At 40.6% G+C, this 26,046-nt stretch overlaps 1 protein-coding gene across 1 annotated transcript in view; it reads right to left on the bottom strand.

Annotated features, from left to right (window-relative positions):
• Positions 1 to 15,599, bottom strand: part of MEIS2 (Meis homeobox 2) — a 226,073-nt gene extending 210,474 nt beyond the window's left edge. The window contains exons 1-6 of the mRNA XM_015813574.1: positions 15,331 to 15,599; positions 14,032 to 14,264; positions 12,418 to 12,559; positions 11,659 to 11,709; positions 10,859 to 10,909; positions 9,883 to 10,032 (exon numbers count right to left, since the gene is read on the bottom strand). Coding sequence (XP_015669060.1) covers positions 9,883 to 10,032; positions 10,859 to 10,909; positions 11,659 to 11,709; positions 12,418 to 12,559; positions 14,032 to 14,264; positions 15,331 to 15,342 — 639 coding nt within the window. The 5' untranslated portion in view covers positions 15,343 to 15,599. The remainder of the gene's footprint in view (positions 1 to 9,882; positions 10,033 to 10,858; positions 10,910 to 11,658; positions 11,710 to 12,417; positions 12,560 to 14,031; positions 14,265 to 15,330) is intronic.
• Between the last annotated feature and the right edge of the window lie 10,447 nt (positions 15,600 to 26,046).

The following is a 26,046-nucleotide window of genomic DNA, read 5'->3' as shown; positions in this document are numbered from 1 at the left end:
AAAAATACCAATCTATTCAAAGCTGGAGATGGAAAAATCATCCCAATAATTAAAGCTTTTTAATGACTCCCCCAAAATTATTGCGTTTTGAGCCAAATGCTTAATTGCCAGATTGGCAATTAAGCATGTCTACATAATAACTCAAGTTATCATCTTTAAACCATGTTCTAAATAATTTGTCTTATAAAAATATCAAGTAAGCTTAGATAATCACATTCCACAATCAAACCAACACTAAACTGAATGGGCATTAATGTCTAAGCAGTGAAAGCCAGATAAATGGAAACAAATACTTAATAATAACTACACAACTCTCTTACTTAGATCAGTAGAACTATCTACAAAAATAAATCAAAATTGAAATGCAGCATTTAAAAAAATAATTTCCCATCAAACTAATCTACACATTTTTCCATAAATCAATTTCTACATTATACAAAGTCACACTGAAAAATAACAATATGCTATAATTAAAATTAACACTCTTCAAATTAATATTCTCCTCCCACAATGTACAAAAGTAATACCATATTGTAAATCGGGAAGTTTAAAACAAAAGAAAACAAGTTAAAAGAGTCTGAAATGTTTCAATTTTATACTTATATCTATTATGTGTGTCTATATGGAACACACAGATATGTATACACATATGTATACACACACAAAACTATTTCAAAAAAGCAATGATGATTAGATTTCAGAAAAACTTATATGGAAATAAAATGTCACAATCAAGCAAGTTTCTGTGCAGTCTCAGTTAAACAGATTGAGCCTATGAGCTCCTCTTTTTATCTCTGAATTAGGAAACCACTCAAATAGCTTCAAGCTGAAGGCAAACAGCAGACAGGAGCACTTTAGTCCTCTGCAGCCTCTCTCAGCGTCAGCTGTTTGCCGGATGGTAATCAGATAAAGAGTTAGAAGAAATTCATGAAAAAGGTAACAAAACAATAGCCTGGCATGCATTTAGTCCTTCAATATCATGTTGAAAGCTGCTCTTTATAAAATTATAAAACATATTTTCCTAGGACACGTATTTCAGACACTATAATATTAATGCTATGTTCCGCAGGTTTTCTTAAAAGTAGCTCCTGTTGAAAGTTCTTAGTTCACTATTACAATTTTAGTAATACCTTAGTTAAGTTTCAAGGCACGTGTTAACCAAACTCATACAGTACTTGAAAAACCAGGTGTTTCTGGTTTAGAAAAGGACACTGAGTGAAACTTCTTGCAGCAGAAATCATTTGCTTTTTATACCAATTTATGTTATCCTCTACTCAGAGATCCAATCTCAATTAGAAGGGGGAAATACAAGGCTACATACATTTATAGCCATTTGTGGAGTGGAAAACCTATAGCTCTCTTTTTTTTCTTCCCAGAAAAGGAATAGTAGAGGAACTTGGGAAGAATATATGGGATATTTGTGTTTCAACTTCTCAACTGTTCCCTAGCTCTGCCTGACATTAGGTTTGGCTAATAACCATACTCAGTCATTCATTATTAGTATTGTAACAAACATGGCACCACATCCATAATTTGAAAGCATTACTCATGACCAAATAAGCAGTCTCATCCACAAGTCAATGGCAACAATGAGATCTTTCATTCTGGGTATTTCCACAGAATTATTTAAGTAAATTTGGTCACAGATTATTTATTTATTTCATTAGATTAAGATGCTACCCCACTCCACAAAAAAATTAAAGTCATCCTAGGGAGACTTAATTAGAAAAATAACTTTCTACTTTTAACATAGTAGGCTAATAGTGTCCTGCCAGAAGATTTAGCTTTTTTCATCTAAAAGATAGTATGCTACCATGGCATTTTACCTTGAACTAAGATTTACTTGAGAGTGTACTTTGAGGCAAATTTTGGGAGAGAAGAGTAACTGGAAAAGCTGCAAGAGAAGATACTACGAAATTGACCCTTTGCATGAACAGAAATCCATCACATTGTACATGGGATTTGATAGCCCAATTTTCTAGCAAGTTCGCTATGTATTCATACATAGATACTGCACGTTATTGATTAAATCCACTTTCTGAAAATGATTCAAATATACTATTATCTTTGGATGCTAGGACAGTTTTATTTATGTAACCCTGTAGGTTTTGAATAATTGAAATTCATACGTTGATAATCTATGTGCTGAATTCAACTGGAATCAACTTTTCTTATACAACCAGAAGAGTATTGAAGAATTTATATTTCAGTATTGTATAAAAAATCTGGCTAAATTTAAATGTGATAATAACACATACAGTATACATCGTCTCAAACAACATACATACTGAGCTGAAAAGAACATAACCTTGTAATCAGAAAAACTAAACTTTTATACTTATGAAAATATAATTTCAGTATAGCAGTATGCTGAAACATTCAGAAAGCAACTTAGCATATGAAAAACTACCGAAAAAGTTAACTCACGTTATCTAACTATCTTTTGGAAATGGTGTGTTTTGCTAAGACTATTACCTGAAGCCAATGTTTAGTAGCAATGCAAATGTTAAGGGTACTTTGATCATCATCCATATTTTTTAAAATTATTATTCCAACCAATAACTTAAACATGGGGCAGCATAAGAATTGAATTAAGACAATTATAACCTGTCACAGCAACTATTTATTTAACTCTGTACATAATCTTATGACACATATTTAAACAGTAAAAAAGTATGGATATGTTGAATTGAATCACCAGCTGAAGTGCTATGTACTATGGAATGCAGAGTTCACGTGTATCTATTCCCAATAGTTTTAATAATTGGGAGTCAAATATGGCACTCTTCTTGCTCTTATCTAATTGTGTTAAAGAGCAGTGTTACCAGGAGCAAAGCAGTAATACTGAGTGGCACACAATAGAAGGAGATGGAAAATAGATACAAGAAGCTAGGTCTCCAGGGGCAGTATTTTCTATTTGCTGGGCTAAGACTCACAGCTGATAATGCAAGTTGTAATTAATATAAAAGCAGGAGACAATATGGGGAAAGCTTGTACTAGCAGGGCCACAGGAGATCACTCTACAGCTATCTACTGTTTCTCATTTATGTATACAGCTTTTCACAGAAACACAATTTTACCAGTACAGTATTTTTTTCCCTTGAAAGTTAAAAAAAAAATGATTTCGCACCATCATTGGATTCTGCTAAATCTAAAGAAGAGCGTGGAAAGGACAAGAGTCTAGGCATATGAAGCAAATAAACTGCATACTATTTTGCTGTTCTTACAAATCTAATGGAAGTTTTAAATGTTTTAACTCCTACATGCTTTTTTTTTAAAGAAATGAAATATTTTCAACACAGACCTGTTTTATAATAATTATTTATTAACATTCCTCAGTGGCATGTAATTGTTTATATGCTTGAATACTGGTCACTCATCTTGTACAATGCCAAGGTTAGTGATTTAATAAGCCTCAAACTTCTGTGTAAATGACAGCTTACACAGATACAGATGGATTAACTCTGCATTCCTTATGCAACCCAAACTTTCACTGGGCAAAATCACTTTAATTATGCAAGGGGCCCCCTGTGGGGTCGATTCTGATCTCACACTGTTTTTATAGCAGTATAACTCAATTTTTCATTAAGAAATTATTTATATTTCAAAATAAAATATACAAGTTAAAAATATCTGTCTATCTATACTGCTGCATGCTAGTGAATAGCAGGAAGAAGATAGAATCAATTGATTTTGATGGGCATTTCAAATATATGCAAAAATAAAAAATAGCTCCCCTATCTATGGCATTCATAAAAGTTTCTGATAGGAAAAAAAACTTCTTCTGGATAAATAAATAAAGAAGACACAGTATAGTAGTATACTATAGAACAGCTTGAGTACTTGATTGCATTTAGTTATTATAAATCAATTTTGTATATGAAAACATCAACGCTTTGATATGGCATGTTGACCATAGGTTAAATACATTTCATTTCATCCAAGGCCTAACCATAAACTAGATCAGATCTCGTATCATCCAAGCAGTACTCAGAACACCAGCTGAACTACATAATTTACCTAAAAATTTGGTTCCAGTTACTAATATATTACTGAACAAGATTGTTACATGGTACCTTATGAAAATATAATCTATACTCGCGCTAAAATACTGTAAGATAAAATATGTAAAATTTCTGAACTGCTGAATAAATAGTGCATTTTTAAAAAAACCTTGGTAAGAAAATATACAGGTTTTAATACATAGATTCAAATATACACACAAACACATAGTCCCACTTAAATATAAATAGCTTAATCTGATTTGATAACAGCACAATCTTATGCATGTCTTTTTAGAAATAAATCTCACTTAGTTCAGTAAAATGTCTCACGTATCTATCCATAAGACTGCAGCGCTTATAACACACATATTAAAACAACATCATGTATCATCAGCCTTTTAGATTAAAAAATGCATAAGAATAAATGTGTAAAATTGTATGATTCCATATCAGTGCTATGCACAAAAAATATAATAAATGGGCGAGAAGGTTACAAAAGAGATGTAACTCTTTTTATACTACATATTAATGTAATTTTCTTTCACTGTACTTACTTTTACAAGTTTCTCATACCATGCATGTATCAATCTATATAAACTTCCATATATGTATTATATTTTCTTGTACATTTAAGATTTCAATTGATCTAATATGTGAGCTATGTGAATAGAAACGTTACACCTGCTTATTCATGAGTGACCCTTTCTACCTGCATCAGCCTTTTTTCTTATTACAGATGTTATACCTTTTATACTGATATTGAACAGAGTTCAAAATAATACTTTTCATATACAGTATACCTTCACTACACAATGGAACTAATAAAAATAAGCAGAAAGATAAATGCCAGCATAAATGCAGTTTGATTTCAGTTAAACTTTAAATACGTTACTTAATAAGACAATTCAGGCGCTCTAGGAAAATTTTTTACTACATTTAAGATACTGACAACTTGGGCCTAAGTGGCAAAACATTATAATAATATCAAATGTAATGTATACAATGGATTTTAGTGAAGTCAAGATAATTTTACAAAGATTGTTAGACAACGTGCTAGCTATCAAATCTGTTATTCCTGGATGACAAATACTAGATGGCTAGTAAGCTATATGTAAAACCAGCAACTTTGCAAGCTTCACACTATGAGCTATGGAACATAGTCTACTAATTTGACTGTACGAACTGATTACATCTCATTGTATATTTTACACAGTATGATCACTGGGAAATAGTATAGTCTTGTAGCCATCTACTTCTCAGTAATCCTACTGAAAAATATTACTTTTAAGCAATTCCCCCTTCCCCCAAAGGTTTGTAATGATTGTAAAGTAATGATACAGTAAATAGAACTGCAACTGTGAACTGCTTCACATAATCTGTATGAAGCAGAATCTATATAAGTAGACAATTTGGTTTGTTAATTTGTTCTCAGTCCTAAATATAATAAATTATAAAGTTGTTACATTCTTAGCAAGTCTAACCTTCCACAAATTTGTGGTTCATTGGAGATAAAGCATTTTGAAGGAATTGCTGTTTATGTCTTTAAAAAAAATGTAGAAATCAACAACAAATGTATGCGACCCACATAAATTATTTATTTTAATATAATATTGTTTATTGGATACTGGAAAAATGCAGCCAAGCCTAAAATATTGTACATAACATATTTCTCATTCTGATGTGACATCAATTATTGCTAATATTTCTCTTAAAAGTTTTACAGATTTTTGTGCACAGGACACATTTAGCTACAATTCAAATGTGAAAATAGTTTTATGTATGAAAGATAAATATAATATCTCCTTCAAGTCATGGCCTGCTATAGGTAACTTCATGGATATAGAGAATATGGAATTGCCTTGCCAAAAATATTAGAGTTTGTCATTATCTTCCATTTTCCCCTTTGGTCTAGGTTATAGTTTCTGGGTTTCTGAGTGGTCTCTCTTCTCCATGTACTAATCAAATTTGACCCCAGTGCTTTTTTTCTAAAAAAAAAAAAAAAAAAAGGTGCCGGAACTCACACACATCAAACAATCCGCCTTGCCTACTCTACAAGGTTCCATCCAAAAAAGGTGCAGGAATTCCATTCTGGGCGTTCTATGAAAAAAAAAAAGCCCTGTTTGACCCTATCTAGTTTTTTTGAGATCAGCCAAGGTTGACTAGGTTCTATGATCAAAGTGTGAGAATCTACAAGAAACGTTGAATGTGTATATACTTTAATAAGAGGAGCAAGCAGTGCTGGCTTTCTGTTTGTTTTCAAAAACATTTTAAAAATCTCATTTTTTGTAAATTCTGGACTTGATGCAAACTAACAAATACTTTGTAAACTGATCTTCAAAGTACATTCCAAGAAAGTCACTATCTCTTACTTTAATCATCCAATATAAATCTATAAAACCCTGATTTACAGATCTAATATAAAGTATTTTAAAGATTTAGAAACTGTTTTGTGGATTATTATAAAGAAAAATAATGTGAATGAATCTATTCCAAATATTCATTTACATAACTGGAATATATATACTGGCATAGTCAAGGCAGAATAAGGATAAAAATATCCTGCTATAGACCTCACCTATAAATTACATATAGGCCATTTTCTATTATATGTTTTCTGAGATCATTAACAAATGCAATAAAACAAGTTGTAATACTATCAACGTTCTACGGAAAATCCACTGAAATAGGATTTCCATGAGTGTGTGTGTGTGTGTGTGTGTGTGTGTGTCTGTGTGTATAAAATTATTAACTACTTCTAAAGAATCTAAAAAAATATTTAAAACTATATGAATAATGGTTAACTGAAGTCAAGGTTGAGGAATCTTGAGTTCATATATATGCATATATGTGACAGTGATAAACTGCATTCCTAAGAAGCATAAGTTAACAATATTTACAGTAGTATTTTATCTGGTTTATTTCAGTTATAGTATATTTCTACACATCTACAACTAATACTTGAGTGCAATGAAAATATATGAGAGTATTAAAAATTCAAACTGTAATTATGGAGTGTTATATTTACTAACTATGCCACAGCATACATCAAATATAGCAATTTTCCGTGACTACCAGTATCCTAGCTTTTGACTAGCAAAGTTCTTGGACAATTGATTCTTACTATATTATTAACAGTAATTGACAGTACATAAAATAACATTACGTATGGGCATTTTATTGCTACCAATATTAGAAAGACTCTGCCTTTTTGCATAAAAGCTAGTACTTTTGCCAAGATGAAGCCTTTTCTTATCACAAACTAAATTATATTTTTCAGCAATGTAGTGCTACAAAGAGACACATCATATTTGAATCTCATTGTGAATATTAGCTTCTCTGACATTTCCTTAGTTTGATCTATATCATAGTATATAACCTACAAACACATTAGGATCCAGTAAACTATTACTACAGTTACTATATTGCAGTTTATCTATAACCATGAACAGAAAACAGAAATATTGGAATATCAACTATTTTTCACAAACTGTCATTTGAACAAAAGAGACCCTGGCCCAGAACAAATTAAAACATCTTTAAAGCTATAAATTCATAACCATTCAGGTGAAACACTCTAAGTATTTCAAAAGTAAATACAGCTATAAGAAGGACCAAAGCAATGGTCAGGAGTTAACACAGAGAAAACACCATGCCATCTTGTGTCCTTAAGTGGTTTATCATAACACCTGCACCACCCTTCACCAAATGAGACTTAGCCGTAGGCTGTATTTAAATATGCATATCAAAGCAAGCAAAAAATAAATCTTGAATAGCAAACTGGAGAAATGCTCATGTTTATCCATTTTAAGTGTAAGGTAAAAATCCACAAATAAACAAGTTTATTCTAGATTTTTGTATATGCTCATTAAAATTGTAAAATGCATTATTACTGATTATTAATAAAGTATTACACTTTATATTAATATGTATGCATGAATGTATGTGTACATTATTATTATCTGTACCTTTATCAAATGTATCCTTAGGGTGATGTTAACATACATATCTAATAAGGCACAATTCCCAAATGCACCTCAGTGATATAACTATTAATTTCCCAGTTGGTGTTCTGGTTGCACAAATTATTAGTTCCTTCAAAAAAGTATCAGGAAGCTAAAGTAAGAATAGTAGAACCCAAATGTCTAGAGCCCAATGTCCTATTATTTAAATAAGTTTTAAATAATTATAACAATGAATGTGGTAAACCCTGACAGGTTTAGAATAGGCTAACACATTTGCTTAAATTTGCTGTTTTACTATTGGAAGGGTTGGAAAAGATTATTTTCTACGAAGATGGTTATATTACAAAATGTGAGTCCCCTGAAACCTCATTTTATCACTGTAGTTGAATTTGGATATTATAAAAGAGCACTTCAAATTGGTTTGAGCACTCACCATCTGCTAAAGCCCTAAACAGTACAGTTTAGGTAATCTCCATTAATATAAAGAACAGCAAGGTCCATTTCCACACTTCCACTTAAAACAAATTTACACTAAAAATGTTCTGGGAAGATATGCAATATTTTATATATACATATTTGGCTCTTTCAGGATGCCTGCCATTTCAGGTCTAATGATCCCAAAAAGTTATGTATGCCCCAAATATTTAAACAATAAATATTTTTGAAACTATGATATTGCTTCATAGACTTTAGTAGCTATAAATGATATAACAGAACTTTGAGGGAACATTCAGTATTTCCTTGCTTATATGCTTTGATAGTAATAGTTATAAAATGTCATGAAATCTGGACCTGGAGATTTCCAAAGAAACAAAACAATTATATTTATTTAAAGATAGAAATGGTCCATAACAAATTAGTACTTTTTTCTGTTGTTAAGTATTGTCAACAAATATAAAACAAAATCAAATATTTAACTTTCTGCCAACATATTTTGAAAAGAAAAAAAATAGAAAATATTCTTTATTTTGTATCTACTTTTCATAGCAGACTAAAACTTATTATAGATTCTTGTACATAGCATAGTAATCCCTCCGTCACATGTTAGAATAATGTTCCTGCTATGCTATTTTTAGTTTATACCACTTGTTTTATGAAGTTATTTACAATGCCTATGTAAACTCTCCTCTCTACACTCTTAGAAATAAGCTATTATTCACACTTGAACACTATGTGTCTATTTATACATTTCTAAAGTAAATAAACTTATTACGTAAGTACGTAACAGGTTTCCATAAGCAGTTCTATAAAGCATAACAGCTCATGTAAAGTGCCATTCCCAGACATATTTGTGCATATTCAACAAAAACAATTCACTGAGCTACTACTAAAGTGTTAAAACCAACAGCTAATGTGTAGTTACTCAGTCATAATTATTTGCAGCTTCTAAAAGATATTGTAAATAATTGGCATCTCAAAATTATTGAAATTTATTATGAAGCTTCAGCCACTTGCCAACGTGTGCAAATTTCAGTGATATATTGCAATAGAGAGTGTTATTATTTATAACTTTGGTTCAAAATAGTACACAATTGCTAATAATTCTGCCTGGATAAAGTATGGAGGAAATCTCATTTTTAAATAACTGAATAATTTCAATTTTCTTTTTTCTTTGTTATAATATTAATAGCAAGGGTCATAAAGCAGAAAATATTGCCTATTTTTACTAGACAGTTTGTCAACTCTTCAATTTGTCAATGTTGTAAACTTTATAAGACAAAACTTAAACTTCTCAGTAATAAAATACAAAGGAATATTCTTCCACCAGAAACCTAGATTTAAACAACAGCTCTATAACAGGTAACAGAGGTAAACAATTCCAACACGTGGGTGATGGTAAGAAAATCCTTAATTAATAACAGTCCAGGAGTTTACTAAATGGGTAAGAGCCATTACAAATTTTTGAAAAGACTTACATGGTCAGCTAAATTTGTGGATGATCCTGAGAGTTCTTCATGGTCAGATTTGGAGCTGCCATCTCTTTCATCAATAACTAGGTCTATGGGCATTTTGCCTTTCAGACAGCTAATGTACCGATGGCAGAAATTATCACACAATTCATGAACCTGAATGTAACATTTAAGGAAGAGGAAAAAAAAACAGATGCATTTTTAAAAGAGAGAGAAAACAAAACTTCTAGACTGCAACTTGATCTCCCCCCCACACACACACACACAATTGCAAAAGAAGCACTGTGATCTATTCCAAGAGTAACTCTAATTAAGAGGCATATAGTTGAAGCAAGGAAACAATAGAGAAATTGTTACAGCACATATTATTCCCCAGAGACTTGCTTGAGCAACAAGTTGGGGAATGCACAGCTATTAAATGTTAGCCTATTCTATAGATAGAAGAAAATCCGATTTAAGGATATTACCAGAAGCACTGAGATCTGGATAAATAAAACATAAAAACATAGGCAGTTCAGTCAAGAAAAATGAAGGAAAGGATGTGGGGAGAGAACAATATATATATTTTGAAATCTCTCGATAAGGGGAGAACTTTAGTATAAAATAATTTTCTTGTACAATTTAGCCTTTTCATGTGATCCATAAGATGTTGACAACAGGGGGGGTCTATAATCATGCTAAATGATAAGTTGCTTAAAATACTATCGCTGGCTCAAATAATTTGCAAGAAGGAACCAAGAAAGAGAAGGAGAGGACATAGCAGATACTTGAATGGAGATAGGAAAGAATGGAGAAGTTGGGAGGGTGAGTGGGGGAGAGAGAAAGGTTTAAGGAAAAAAAGAAAAAGAGCCATGCACTTTTGGTTTAGTGTCAGGATGTGTTTTGTACCAGTTACAGTGTCCTTTTGAATTTCCCCAAGGGTTGTAGGAGGCCAGGAGTAGAAAAAGGAAAAGGAAAAGAGGGAGTGCCCCCTTGCTCTTACCTTTTCTAATTCCAAAAGGTGAAACCTTAAGACTTGTATCGCTTGTATCATCTGAAAGAAAACAGGGAGCAGAGGAATTGTCATATAAGAGAGAGAAGAGGCAAGTCAAGGAGTGGGGGATTGTCAGGGCACGCTCTCATTATCCAGGATTTTAGCTCTTTGGACACGCTTGGGCAATTTTGATCATCAACTTTAACCTAAAGCACTTGATTTTTTTTTTTAAAAAAAAACATCAAATCACACAAGCACACACACACACACATACTTAAAGAAAAACAGTGATAAGTGGTTTGCCAAGATGTCATCCCCTGTGGTTTTTTAAAGTCTGCAAACCAACCAAGTGCTAAACATCCACTCACCACTCCATCCGTTTTTTTTTAAATAAAGAAAAAACAAAGAAAGCAAGGTGGAATGGCTTCAAATGAATGATCTGCCTTCAGCTCTTTTTTTCAAGTGGATTCCCAGTACTTTTAATAGTAAAATTGGACAAATTAGCAAAAGAATCACAGTCAACAACTTCAAACTCTTTGCTGAAGCCAAGATTTCCTTTTCTTTTGCTTCTCAGGGTTTAAACCCAGCTCAAGTATCTCTTGTCCTCCCCTTTCTATGTCAAGAGTTTGAGTTCCTTGAAGCCCCTGGGTAAGAATAATTTCTTTTTCTTTCAGATTCTTGGCACCTCTACAAACATTTCTCCAAGTCCCTCTTCGTATTAATTATTTTATTTTAACCAAGGCTAAGCACAAGTGGGGTCTCCCAGAGCATGAGAGGTCAAAACAAAAAACAGACAGGAAGAACCTTACCAAATTATCCAATTCTGGATTTGAAGAAAAAAGTGGTTTTTCTGCCCGAACCTACATGGGAGGGAGGAGGGGGGGGAAAGAGTGAGTAGGAATCAGTGTATATTTCAGCTACCTTAAATACCTTCCTATTTGTTGAGCCTGTGACCCCACCCCACCTCACAGTCTAATTGTAACAGATCAAAACATGAATTAGTGGCAAGTTCTTTGCAAGGCCAAAGAGACAGTTGAAAACTTAGGCCACTCAGGACCACCACCATTCTTCCTGTCCCACACAAGCTTCCTTCTCCCCCAGGTCGCAATTTCAACTGAGGGCTGAGAAATGGGCCTAACACCTCTTGAATGCATCTCCTTCTCCCCCTCTCCCCACCCCCACCCCCGGATCCCCTTTAACAATGCCCCCTTCCTGTGAGCCTAAGGGAATCCTAGAAGGTCTCCCAGCAGATCTTTCTTGCCGACAGAAGGGAAGAGGAAAAGGGGGATGATAGAGAGGTGGCTGAGCAGAAGGGAAAGGCACCCAGACCCAGCTTGCCCGGAACATTTCCCCTCAGACACTCCAAAGCTCCCTCAGAGCAAGCGCCGCCCTCCCCTTCCTTTCCCCAAGGCCTGAGGAGCAGCAGGCCTCATCGCGCGGGCCCCGGGGGTGCCTTCTGAAGGAAGGGGGGGGGGTCTTTGGCGTGAGGTGTCGCGCGCTCAAAGAGGGGGGGGCAGGGTGTGCGGGGAAGGGGCGGGGAAAAGCTGAGAGGGAAAAAAGAGTTCGACCTGTTTGGCGAAGACGGCGATGTCCTCGTTGAAGGAGTCGGAGGAGCAGACGTCTCCGCCGGCCACCCCAGGCTCTCGGGGAGTGCAGGTGGCGAGCTCGCACTTTTCAAAGACCAGAGCTAACAGAGGGAACAACGGGTGCCTGCCGGGCGACGACACACAAAGAAAAGGAGGGGAGAACGACATTAAGAGAAAAAACGAGAAAAGGGGGGAGAACAGAGAAACCTAATCAACAAGTTTCTTTCCCCGGTCAAAAATAAAAAAAGAAACATAACGTAGCTTACACGCGCAAGTTTACTTGCCTCAGCCTTCCCATAACTAAAGGAAGGGACATCACCGAGTCAAACGTAAAAAGTAACACAACGCATGCAGACGTCTCCCCACAAAAATCCTGGGCCAAAACCGAACTCCACAAAACCCATGTGCGCCAACAAACACAATTACCCAGCCCCAGATTCCGCTGTGAGAGTCCCGCAGTTTTTAACCTAGCAAGGAAACGAGCAGATCCCTCGTCCCCAAGCCACGACAGTACCAAACGCGGGAAGAGTTGATTTTTTTACCCAAACTATGAAGTCGTTTCCTATTTTGATGAGAAGTAACAAGAGCCACGCTATCTGGGAAGGAAAGGAGAGGAGAAAGAAGGGGATCCCGGGGCGTCCAGATTAAATATCGACTGCCCCGCCATAAAAGAGAAGAGGGCTGAATAAATTCCCCTCCATTATCCGGCCAGATACTGCCTGGGGATCAGGGTCTAGCTAGGTGGTACGCGCGTTAAAACAGTAAATCCTTTTCCTAAACCTTTCCTCCTAGTATTAGTTGTTTAGTCGCAAGGGCTGTTTTTGCATGCTTTAAAGAAGGAAAGAAAAATGTCACCTAAATAAAACTTTGCTGAGGAGAATACATTTCCCACAATCTTCCCATGCCGTCACCCCGGCTTTGTTTTCAAGGTCTAACCCACATTTTATTTGGATTAATTCTGCATTTACAGAGCAACGTCTAAATAAATAAACAGCACAATCCCCGCTGATTTCAGTAAAATTTGCATGGGTGTAAATGAGTCTGAGGAAACCAGGCTTTCTTTTCATTTCTGAGAGAGAAAAAATGCTTTAAAAAAGCTCTTTAAGTAACTGTCTTAAAGATTGGGCTGTCCGAAGAATGGAGCAGCTTATAGCCACACAGCTTTCACTAAAATCCAGCGCGTCAAAATACACGCCCGTCAATCCCTGCATCCTCCGTGGAATTTCTAGCTGAAGTTTCCCATATATTTGTGCCATTTTTAACTTTATAGACCTAGAATGTTTTTATTACCTACAGAAATGCCGAAAGAGAATATTGATCTATCGTGACAAATTACACGTGCCCTCTAGATTTCAGGAAGAAAACCCGAGGAGGATTTTAGGAAGGGGGGGGGGGTTGTTTAAAAAGCACTACAGTTTCTCTCCAAAAACTGTCGTGCCTGCCTGCCTCCCTCCTTGTGCAGGACGGCTATTCCTCTACCCTCTTTCCTGAAAGAGACGGTCTCTCCGGCCTTTCGCACATACATACACACACCGAAATACACATATGCTGCAAGGAAAGGGCCACAGCGCCTGGCTTGCCTTGCTTTGTACCTACCCATAGATTGCATCCTTGTCCCGCTTCAAGGCGTCATTGACAGCCGATCCCATGCTGGCCGGCATGACATTGGGGTGCGGGGCATGGGCTCCATAATGCTGGCTGGCATGCAGTGGCGGCCCGTGGTTCAAATGGTGTACTGGGGGGATCGGCCTGGGGGCGTGAGGGTCTCCATACATGGAAGCAGGTACCCCTACTCCGTCCATCCCGCCGTAATGAGGCAGCTCATCGTACTGTCAAAAAGAAAATGGGCCAGAAAAAGGAAAGAAATAGAACCAGAAGAAGAGAGAGAGAGAGAGAGAGGAAAGCGAGAAAGAGAAAAGGGGTGAAAGGGGGGGGGGAGAAATAAACAAAAACAAAACAAAAACAACAGAAGTCAGAAGAGAGTAAAGCACCCAGGCAAGTCAGACAAAACAGAGCAAAACTACAAACCAAGACCAGCCACAACAGAGAGAAAAGCGATACAAACTGAAATCAAAATAAAAAGTGCAGTCGACAGAGCCTGGGGGGGGAAGGGCAAGGGAAGAAGGGGGCAAGGAATGTGTGTGTGTGTGTGTGTTTGTGAGCCGGTTGTGGGGAAAGCTGCTTCGAGGGCAAAACACGGGAAGGGGAAGTGTGAAAGGGAAGAAGGAGGAAACCGTTTACGAATTAGAGGAGACGGGGCCACAGATAAACTAACACCCCCGCCGGTAACCAGATTAATGCGACGGAGTAGGAAGGGTAAGCAAGGCTGAGAAGGGAAAGAAGGGCGCGAGAGAAAGGGAGCAAATAATCTGAAAGTTACCAGAAACATTATTTAGTCGCGATTCCCCCTTGTCCTTGTCAAAATCAGAGACAAACCAAGCAGCAAATGTAGCTGTATTTCCCAGGCAGCGGCAGCAACAGCCACAGCAGCAGAAGCGGCGGCGGCGGCGGCAGCAGCAGCAGCAGCAGACAAACCTTCCCCCCTGTAAACCGCGCGCCACTGAGCAGTTAGAGAGGAGCAGGGAAATCGCGCTGTTGGGGGAAAAGCTACAGAGGAAAGAAGCGTGGAACAATTGCACACGCACGCACACACACACACACACACACACACAGGGAGACACACACACACACACACACACACGCAGAGAGAGGGAAAGAAAGAGAGACATAGAGGCACACGCACACACAAAACTGGTGAATAATTTTTGCTGCTATTTGTTTTGTTTCTCTAAATAGTGGCCGCCATGAGCAGCAGCAACAGGGAAGAGCAAATCCGACAGGCCCCTCTTAAGAAAGGATTTATACGTAAGGTAAGTGTTGGAGATTTAAACCTACCCTTTGCGCCATCAGTCTGCGCTCCAATAAACTCCGGGATGTGTCCTATATTTAATATCCCAGTCCAGTAACACCACCAAACAAAGTGACTGAAGAAGAAGGAAAGGAAGAAGAAAAATCCCTTTTCCCTTGTTTCTCCGACCCACTTATAGAGTTCTCCAATAAGCGTAAATATTCATAAAGACAATCGTTCTAACAATAAAAAAAGTAGGGAAAAATAAACCACGTAGAGTTTGTCTGTTTTCCCCGCGTGCTCTTCTTTATTTCCCTTTTTCTGTGCCTTTCCTTTTTTTTTTTCTTCTTTTACGTGAAAAAAAAATATGATGGTATTTTTTTTAAAAAAAATAAACATAAAAGTCGTCAAGCCCCAACACTGAAGGTTACGATCGGCCCGTCAGCAACCCACATGTAACCAAACTGTCGTGTCTCATGGCTTTTTGCCACTCCAGCTGTCAATCAAAGCCATGGAATGTCAAGGTAGTGAATGAATGATGGCTGATGATGATGAAGAAGAAGAAGAAGAAGAAGAAAAGAGGAATCTTTTAACCTCGGATTCTTTCTCAGTAAAGTCCGCGTTTGGGGTTTGCTTGTAGGAAAGCTATAGGTTCTTTTTTCTTTAAAAAAAAAAATAAAAAAAATAACTACCGGGAGGGGGAGGGTGGGGTAGGATGCGAAGAAAAATGGGATAGTTTGCAAAACGTGGACTTCCTCCGTTCTTTTTGTGTGCGTGTGTATGTGCGTGCTTGTGTGAGTGTGTGTGTGTGTGTGTGTGTGCGCGCGCGCGTTGCTTTCCCCCCCCCCTCCCGGTAGGTATTTTGCCTCTTCACCTCTCCCTCTGAGATGAGTGAGTGTCAGTAAGTGTTGGCAGGTTGGCTGCTGGCTGGCTTATAGAAGAGGCTCAGTTTTGCGGCGCTGATCGGCGGGAGAATGAAATGACGGAACCCGGAAGTAGTGGTGGCCATAGCCAGTCCTACAAGAGAGACACACATACGAGGGAGAGGGGAGAAGAGAGCGCGGGCGAAAACGGGCGAGCCCAGCTCGCGCTCGCAGCCTGCGATATGCAGAGTGTGCAATCAGGGCTGTTTCCACGCCACCCGGGGTGGGGAGGCGGGGGGGGGGCCGCCGCGATGCACCACCTTCAGAAATCTCAACCAAGCCTTTCCAGATAGACGCGGAAAAGTGGAAGGATACAGAGGGAGCCTCGGGAGGAGGAGGAAGAAGAAAACGAAGGAGAAAGAAGCAGGAGAGGGAGAGCAAAGAGAGAGAGAGGGGGGGGGGAAAGAGAGATGGGCTGCCGGGGGCGTGCGTGGGAATTGCAAACAGCCCGAAGGGGGGGGGGAAAGTATCCTAGAAGCCTAGATCTGTTGCTTTTTTTTTTTTTTTAAATGGAGATTTTTTTTATTTTTTTTTTTTTTTTTTACCCTTCGAGATCCTCGTTTGCCTGGCCGCGCTGCTTAGCCATCTCTTCGCCCGGCGTTGTTTCTCTCTTCTTCGGAGGGTAAACTCACAGCCCTGCGCGGGTTCAGCGTCCAGGAGACGAGCCGAAGGAACTCGGGCAAGTGGCGAATGTTTGGAAAGAGGTGCGGGCAAACTTGCGTCGCCCGCGGAAACTCCTAGCCTGCCTTAACAAAGTCCGCCATCCTTGTCAGTCGAGGGCATTCAAAGAGCTGCCTGCGCCGCGCGTTTCCTCCTCTGTGTAAACTCGCTACCTTTCGCAGTTGGTGTTCCTCAGGATAATTTTCCCGGAGGAGAGCACTCCAAGCTTGGCACCTTTTACTCTGTGCTCGGTTCCCTCATCGCCGCCGTACGAGGCGGGGGTCTTCGCAGAGGACTGAGGGGGGTGAGGGGGGTTGGGGGAGAAAGGAAAAGTTAACCTTTTAGGCTGGGTTTAGGCGCTGCTTGGGCGTTACAAAGCGAAGGCAACAATTCCCCCCTTTTTCTCTTTTATTCCAAATTGTAATATATACATTTTAATGCCCTTTCGATCATTGGGACTAACCCCTCCTCCTGGTGCCTTCCTGAGCTTGCTTTGCTTGCTCTTTTGTAGAATTCGTATTCCTGAACTGGGAGAGGGGGGGTGTTTATTAATATTCTCTGTTCAAAACAACGTAAAGTCACAGCTATTATTATAAGTACCACTACACTCGCTGCAGCGGTTCTTCTGCAGAACTAGTGCGACGGTGCCCTCTGGTTCCTAAGACCAAGTGAACTTTTGAAAACACACCCAGCAGACTTTCGCGGCCCGTCTCTCCCACTTCCCCCCCCTCTCTCCCACAGGCTCTCTCACAAGCTCTACCTACCGCGTTAATTTTGGTGAGGGGTGTGTGTGTTCGAGTGCGTGTGCGTGTGTGTGTGTGTGTGTGCAGCCTCCTCCAATCACTTTGCTGGAACTGAAGCATGCCTTACCTCAGAGCAGTCAATTACTAAAGCTACCCGAGATCATCAATCATGGGGGAATGCTTCAAGTTAAGGGGGAGGAGCAATGGTCAAACTATTGATGGCTGCAGTTTTGCACTCTCCCTCCCTCCCTCCTGCTCTCTCTCTCTCTCTTTCTCTCTCTCTCCCCTCACATAAAATCTAAACCAGACTATCCTGGTAATAGTGGGATTTATCAATGATTATGAATCTACTTGTGAATGTTACGGCCTCGCACATACGTGCCGCGGCGGCGAGGGCAGCCACGCATTTAGACTGGATTCCGGCGAGGAAAAAAAGAGAGTGTAGGAGAGGGACAGGACAGGAGGGGACAGAGACCGTTCTTAAGGGCAGGTCACGGGTGTGGGGGGGTGTGTGGGTGTGTGTGGGGGGAAGTTAAGGAGGAAAAAGCCAAATCTGCCGAAGGGACGGGAGAGAGAGAGGGAGGGAGGACTCTTAAAAACGCAGCCAGTCTTTCCTGGGCTAGGGAGCCAGCTCCGGAGGTCAACGCAGCTCTCCAAAAGGATGAATGATTGAGTACCTGCGATGATGATAGTGATTACCGGAGCAATTAAACAGTTTGATTAAATGAGCCATCAGAACCATGCTGTCTGCGGGATATCAGCCCTCGCTTATAAAGAAAGATAGAGCAGAGAGAGAGAGAGAGAGAGAGAGAGAGAGAGACAGAGAGAGAGAGAGAGAGATAGAACAGAGAGACAGAGTGAGAGAGAGAGAAAGAAAGAGAGAGAGAGAGAGAGAGAGAGGGAGGCTGAGGAAAGCCGCCGGGGCAACGGCTCCGCTTCCCGGGAGCGCTTAGCCTGGCAAGCGTCTCAGCTTGAGCTCAGCCCCCCGAACGGGCAGGCGAAAGAGCTGGAAAAGAACTGCCGAGACTTTTAAGCCTGACCTGCGCGCTCGTTTGAAGCGCCGAAGGGTGGGGTGTGTGTGTGGGTGTGGGTGTGGGTGTGTGTGTGTGTGTGGGTGGGTGGGGAGAGAGAGAGAGAGAGAGTGGGGGGGTGTCTGCTTTTGCTTCTCCCTTCGCCGCTTCTCCCTTCCCCACTTTTCTTTTCTTCTTAGAAGACCCCTTCCAAGATTAAAGCGATTCTCCGGAGCAGCCGCTCGCCCTCTGTGGCCGATTCGCCCGGCTCTGGGCAGAAAGGTGAGTAAAAACCGCCCTCAGTGCGTCCGCTTTCTTTTCAAGCTGCGTTTAAACCGGTTCCTTTTTGGGGAGGGGGAAAAAAAAAAGGACTTATTCGGGGGCGAAGGGGGTGGGTGGGTCGTCCTACCGTATTTTCTTCTCTGTCGTAGAAATCGGTAACGCGCTTGGAGACATTCTTGGTAATGAATACTTGGCTAATCCTTTGGGTGCCCGGAGACCTATAGAGCAGTGGGGTATGCAAATCCTTTCCTACTTTTGCAGCTGAACCTTTCTAAGGGGTTGCTTTAAAAAGAGATCTACTTCGGTCAGGAACGGACTTTCTGAGGTCTCTCTCTCTCTCCCTCTCCCCCCCCTCTCCTCGCCTCGCCTGTTTCCGAAATTGCCACTTTCCTAAATTCCTCGGGAATCGCATTGTTGCAATGCCGTCAACCCACTTCCTCATTAAGGACACAGTTTTTAAAAACTGTTTTCTATTAAAAACAGAAGGGAAAAAAAAAACACCATACCCGACCAGGGCTATATTTACCTCAGTTTAGATCGGTTTAGCTAGAAATGGGAACGGTTTTGCCGCCAGTCCCCCCCCCCTTTTTTTTAAAATGCAGCTCCATGAACAATTTTCCTCTATTAAGGCTGAATGTATTGAGTTCAGTAAATGGATATTATTGCAAAAAGATCTTGTATGCTAGAAACCTTTAAAAAAAAAATCTAAAAAGTTATCGGGAAGAGATATTTGCAGGTTCCAGTAAAGCTGCTTTCATTTCAGCTTCTCCCCTCCTTAAATGAATCGTTGCTGTTATATTTCAATTCTTTTAAAATAGCAGGATATATATTTTTAGTTTCCTGGGAGATTTGAAGTTACCCTGAAGAATGTTAAAACAAAGAGGAAACAACAACAACAACAAAAAGATTACAAAGTCTTTCATTCTTTCCTGTGACAAATCTAAAACAAAACAAAAAAGGATTTCTTTCATGCTTTTTTATGAACAATCTAAAAAAAATATTTCCATCACATGTTTGTTAAAAATCTTCAGGTAGGTATCTGAGAACCAGCCATATAAGTAATTGTTTTTGGAATTCTGAATCAAACTTTAAAAGGGGAGAAAATAGTTACATTTGGAGGAGGTTGTGGCAGGATGGATATAATATTTGTCTTGAAGCTGTGAATTCTTACTGCATTTCAAAGCAAGTTTCTTCAGAAATCAGGCCTTCAATTTTCAGAGAGACTTTCTCCTGGAACTGCAGCTATAATAAATTTTTAAGATAACTGATCTTGTTGCAAAATGCAAACATATTTTTTTAAATCCCAAGTAATGTCCGTCATCATCATCACCATCATCAAATCATCAAATTAGAAATCCTGTGTAGAAATGTATCCCTGTCAACAGTCAGTTCTTTCCCCAGCACCAAAACCCAGTTTGCCTTTCTTTCTTTCTTTCTTTCTTTCTTTCTTTCTTTCTTTCTTTCTTTCTTTCTTTCTTTCTTTCTTTCTTTCTTTCTTTCTGCTGGAAATGGTTTTAACAGGCGGTAAAATTTCATCTTGTGGTGTCAAATTGGGGTCAGTTTGGGGTGAGGGTTCTCAGTGTCCGGGAAGGAGCTGTCCAACTGTGTTGGGATTCATTAAGGGCAAAAGATCCATTTCAAGAAAAACAATACAGAGACAGTCAGTGGGCTAAAGATCCTTTCCAATTTGCTTTTTTTCAAGTGTGCTAGAGCAAATATAGATACTGAGACCCAGCATCTCTTCAAACTTCCCAACCAGCTTCTTCTTTCTTGGCGGAAAATCAAAATGTATTTTGAACAACCTGACCGTTGCAAAGGATGATAACATCTTGACCATTTGGATGTCTTTTTATTATTTTTGCAAACATGCCCTCTTTTGCAAATGTGACTCGCCCAACAGGTAACATGGTCGATTCTGAAAGTATATATGCATTTTTTAAAAAAATTTCAAATTTGCTCTCTGTGAAGTGTCCTGTAAATAGAAAAGGATTTGGAGAAAATAAGCTGAGATGAGATATTAATAAAAATCCATAAATACTGTTTTTTTTACTGCTATTGAAACAGTCTAATAAGTGCTCTCTAGTACCATCAATTTAGGATTTCTAGCAGTGTAAAAGTATATGCAACTAATTAGGTTTATTAAATTCGCCTGGCTTAAATCCTCTGAGCTGTTTTTACATCTCTTAGCAGATCCCCACCTCACTAGAAGGACAAATAACTTCAGGCTTAATCTTGTTTGTAACTTTATTCAGTGTTTGTTTGCCAGAATGAAGGGATTTTCCCCCCTTCCTTTTGCTTTTGGATTAAGCAAATAACATTTGAAGAAATGTCCTCGTTTTTCATGGAAATTATGGCTATTTTTATATAATTTACTTTGAAATGTGACTAAAAATAGATCGACAAGGAACAAATCAGATCAAAGGCAGGGATTGTTTAAAAGTTTAGGCACCTCCTAGTTTTTTTTTCCTGAATATGGAAGGAATTTTCAGTATAGTCAGGATGCTGCAGTAGCTTCTTATTTGTGTTTGTTTCTTTTTCTTTCTCTCCGAATTCTAGCTCTAACATGGCTCCAAGAACTAGGGATGCTTAGGGATGCCATGGACAAAACCTTGTCCACTTATATTCAATATATATTGAAATTCACACATTTTTGTTTCTGGACTAGATTGGGCTATTCATTGGGCTTGATGATTTCCCTCAGATTTCTGCAAAGGAAGAAATTAAATTCTGGTAGTTAGTTTTTCTCTTTCCCCCTCCCCCTCAGCATCCTGCCCTGCAGATAATCAAAGACCATTCTGCTCAGGCAAATCAGTATAGAATAAAACATTTAACTTATTTTAAGGAGATATTAATATATCATCTTGATAGCGAGTCAGTTCCCTACCTTTTGAAATGCCAGAGGTATAGAAAACACTACTTTTTTTTCTTCCCTTTTCCTCCTTTCTCTTTCATTTCCTCACCTTGTGATTTACTTTCCCCCAATCTTTTCCTCCCACAAAAGTCAAGCCTTACTCATCAGGTGAACTCTTCCTGACCTCTCTTCCAGGGCTCTGGAGCCCTTTGAAAGCTGGTTGAGGAGGGCCCTCGTTAAAATTACTTCTTGGACCCTTTCTCTCCCTTCCCTTTTTTCTTCCCTACACTTCCTTTTCTGTTTCAAAATCAACACCAACTCCAGTTTCTTTATTCGCTTACAGCCCTCTATTATGCTTCCCAAACACTTCTAGGAATTAACATGGCACTTGTGGAGTTGGCTGCCCCTCGGCCTCCCTCCTTTTACTTCTTTATCTCTCCTGTTTATTCTATAAAGATCCCACTGAACGGAAGAAGCGATTCAATAAACAGCCCTCTAGCGCTATCTGGCGGGACTCCAAACGTTTCAGCAAACTTTCAGCTTCTCCCCAGCGCCTCAAGACGGCTGCTTCCCCCCCCCACCCCCCCAATCTTCTTTGTACTGGTAAACGGCTACACAACTGGAAGTCGTTTTGGAAGGTGCTGATGCTCCGCTTGGTTCCAAACCAAGACTTCACTAACCGCAGAATGTCAGAAGATTGGAAACAGGCTTTCTCGGTTTTCTTTTCTTTTCTTTTCTTTTCTTTTCTTTTCTTTTCTTTTCTTTTCTTTTCTTTTCTTTTCTTTTCCTTCCCCTCCCCCTCCCCTCCCCCTCCCTCCCTCCCTCCTTCCCTCTTCTCTCCCCTTGGGTACTGTCTGTTATATCATCCTCATCATCATGGTCGTCGTCATCATCATCATCATCATCACCATCACCGCCATCCTCTTAATTTCTAACGTTCCAAAATCCATCGTAGGATTTTTTTTTTTTCCCCCGACGCCCAAAAATGCACTCATTAAACCCCCGTCCCTGTTACCCGTTTGACTTCCAGGCAGCGCCGGACCTTGTGGCGTAAGGTGACCCCCCCATCCGTCACCCCTTTCTCCCCGCTTTGCTTCTCCTCGGGTTGAGGGCAAGGGAGGGGGGGTCGGGGAGGGGGACGCCCGCCCTTTGTGTGCTAGGTCTGGAGGAAGGAAAGGATCCCAACGCAATTTCGTTTTCCGAAGTCCGGCCCTTGGAGCGGAAAGGAAGAAGAAGAACCGTTCCTCCAACGCAAAAGGAGCCCAGGACAAACTAATTCGGCAGAAGGGCTGCTTGATTCATTTAAAAAAAAAAAAAAAGCGGTTCGGTGTCAGGGGGAACTGAGATTTCTTTGAACCCGACGGCATCCTAGCGCTCCCAAACGGTCTGCCCCAAAGGACTGGGCCATATTAGGATGCCTTTTCTCCCTTGGGTCTAATGGATCTCAGCTAACTTTGCATATTTTCTGGGCAGGAAAGTCTGTTCCATTCAATGGGTTTCCCTTCGGAAAAAACCCGCCTAGGCTTTTGCGCGTCAAAGGAGTTGAGGATCGTGCCGGAAAGATCCGGGTTCCATCTCCTATAGACTCCTTTGGCAACCCTGCCCAAGGCCCATCCCAAAGGAAGCCCCATTTGGAGGAGACGAAATATCTGAACTGGGCCGGCCAATTTCAGTTTCGGGAAAAGCAAGTTGGCTCCGGAAACTTGGTGTCAGAAATACCCGGCCAGTTTATGTAGAGAAAGAAAGAGAAAATTTTAAAAAGAGAGAGAGAAGACAGAGAGAGAGAGAGAGTCAGAGAGAGAGAGAGAGAAAGAGGGAGGGAGGGAGAGAAAGAGAGAGAGAGAGAGATACACTTAGTGGCCGGCCCTGTCCAGCTCTTTCTCTCTCCAGCACTCGGGTCGCCTGACTGCACTTTTCATTTTCTTTTTAATGAATCTCCCCCTCGGTGCCCTGCACGGAGAAAGTAATCCTGGCGATTTTGTGCTACTTGCAAAAGGGCCTTTTGGTGACGGCCCTGCCGAGGCTAAGCTCTGCCGTAATTAATTGAAAACAGTTATTAGGTCGTCATTGGCAATAGCGTAAATAATTACGATAGGTTTTTACTTAAAACTGACCGGTCACCGGGGGGGGGGGAGAGAGAGAGAAGAAGAGAGGGGAGGAATCGATTGGAGGTATAAAAACGATGGCTCAAAACATCAATGACGATTATTTGAAATATTGTAGTCGAATCTTTTTTCTTTTTTTTTATCGCCGCCATCGGTTTAAGTGTCTGAAAAGTGCGGCGTTCCAACATATATTTATGCTGTCAATACTGTCAAAACTGTCAGGTTTATTACAGCCGGATTGTAATACATTTCGGAGTGCCTCATTTACATACGATCTCCTGCTTTTCTTCCAACTGCCTGCCACAACCTTCCCTTCCTTCTTCCAGGACGAAAAAAGGTGAGAAACCCTGGCAAAGTCCTCGAAGGACGCCGGGCTTTTATCCCAGCAGAAGTAGAAGGTCGAGCCGACCGTTTTCCTAAAGTCCCGCTCCCCCCCCCCCCCCCCCCCCCCCCCCCCCCCCCCCCCCCCCCCCCCCCCCCCCCCCCCCGGCTTGCCAGCCTCGCCTCGCCTCGCTTCGCCTTCCCGGTGGAAATCCAGACTGCCGGACGTCGCTTTGGGCCTCTAAGCCAACTTCGTCCCGCTGCAGGAGCCTTAAACCGCCGCCTGCGGCACAAAAGGGGCTGCGGCGGACCTGGCGCTGCGTGCCCGATTCGGCCACTTGAAGCGCCTTGAATTGCGCGGGGAGATCCGAACCGCCTTCCAAACCCTGGAAAACGGCCGCGCAAACCAGCGGAGCGCCTTCGGATGTGGCTGAGCTCGACGGCTCCGCTGTGCAGAACCAAAGCGCCCAGGCCTCAACGACCCGTCGGCCGCCGAGTCGCGGATACCCTACGGAGACTCGGAAAAGCCCCCTTGGCTCCGCGCAAGCCCTCTCCAAACGCCCGCAGGCTTTCCGGAGGATGCGCCCGCCCCGGGCTTCCAGCTGCCCCGGGCTGACTCGGAGGCGAGCGCTCCTTGCATGCCGATCTGAGCGGAAAAACGGCGGGTCTTCCGCCCAAAGAGAGAGGCGAGGAGAGGCGAGATGAGGCGGACGCGTAGGAAGGTGGTGGTGGTGGTGGTGCGGAGGCGTTTTTTCACTGAGTTGTTGGTGACTTTGGGTCGCTTTTCTTAGCATATTTAGCCCCACAACACCTCCCCAGGCCAAAATGCCTGAGAGTCCGAAGCTATACTTGACCCCACCACAACTATCGATCCTAAGTATTCCCAGATGATGTATGCGTAATGCGATGTTGTGTTCTTTTTTTTTTTTTTTCCTTTCAGGAATTCGCAAGAACAAAAAAAACAAACAAAACAACAACTGTGTGGATTTAAATTTATTCCACCGACTCTCTTCACCGAACAATACTCAGGTTTTTCCCCCTTCCTTCCTTCCTTCCTTCCTTCCTTCCTTCCTTCCTTCCTTCCTTCCTTCCTTCCTTCCTTCCTTCCTTCCTTCATTCATTCATTCATTCATTCATTCATTCCTTCCGAAGGAAATTAAGCAGGTGTTTGAGAATAGGAAAGGGGAAAAGGTTCGGGTTCCAGGGGACGATTTCCCACAGATGGTTTCCTCACTGCTCAGTGGCATCCAAAAACTCCCCAGGAATCTAAAAAAATTGAGAACTGAGTCAAATGAAGCCCCGGAAAAAGAGCCGCTAATATCGGCTGGAGCTTGCTTTATGTGTGTCCCCCCCCCCTTTTTTTTTATATATTGGCGACAAAGAAAAAAAAATAGATTTATCAGTCCCTGGGAAGTGGGACGGTGATAGTCACAAGCTCCCTCTTTTTTCCTTTTAAAACTTTATGGCGTGCTGAGTGGCGGGAACGGGGAGGCTGGAGAACAGCTCTCCTGTGAAAATAAACTAAACAGTGACAGAGGCGACAGGCCCAATGAATCAAACGAAGGCCAATGGGGAAAAAAAAAAAGCCCGCCGCTCCAAATTTTATCCCGTGCTCAGTTTTGGAGCAGAGAGGAAACTCCTTCCTCATTTCCCTCCCCTGAAAACACGAAACATTCAACAATTATTCCTTAATCGGCTGGCAGGCTGGCCACAAATGATGCCATTAAACATCAAAGACATGCTTGGACTTTATCTTTTAGCCATAAGAGGATTAATTTCTGTCATTAGAGTGGGGAAAATATGTACATAAATAAGTATCGCTCTCCCCATCTTTTCCTCTTGATCTCACGGATTATTATCGGTGGCGA

Source organism: Protobothrops mucrosquamatus, unplaced genomic scaffold, assembly GCF_001527695.2.
Source record: "Protobothrops mucrosquamatus isolate PMUCROS unplaced genomic scaffold, P.Mucros_1.0 scaffold170, whole genome shotgun sequence".
NCBI classification, from domain to species: Eukaryota; Metazoa; Chordata; class Lepidosauria; order Squamata; family Viperidae; genus Protobothrops; species Protobothrops mucrosquamatus.
Note: the sequence above shows the minus strand (reverse complement) of the source record. Positions and strands in the feature narration are given on the sequence as shown.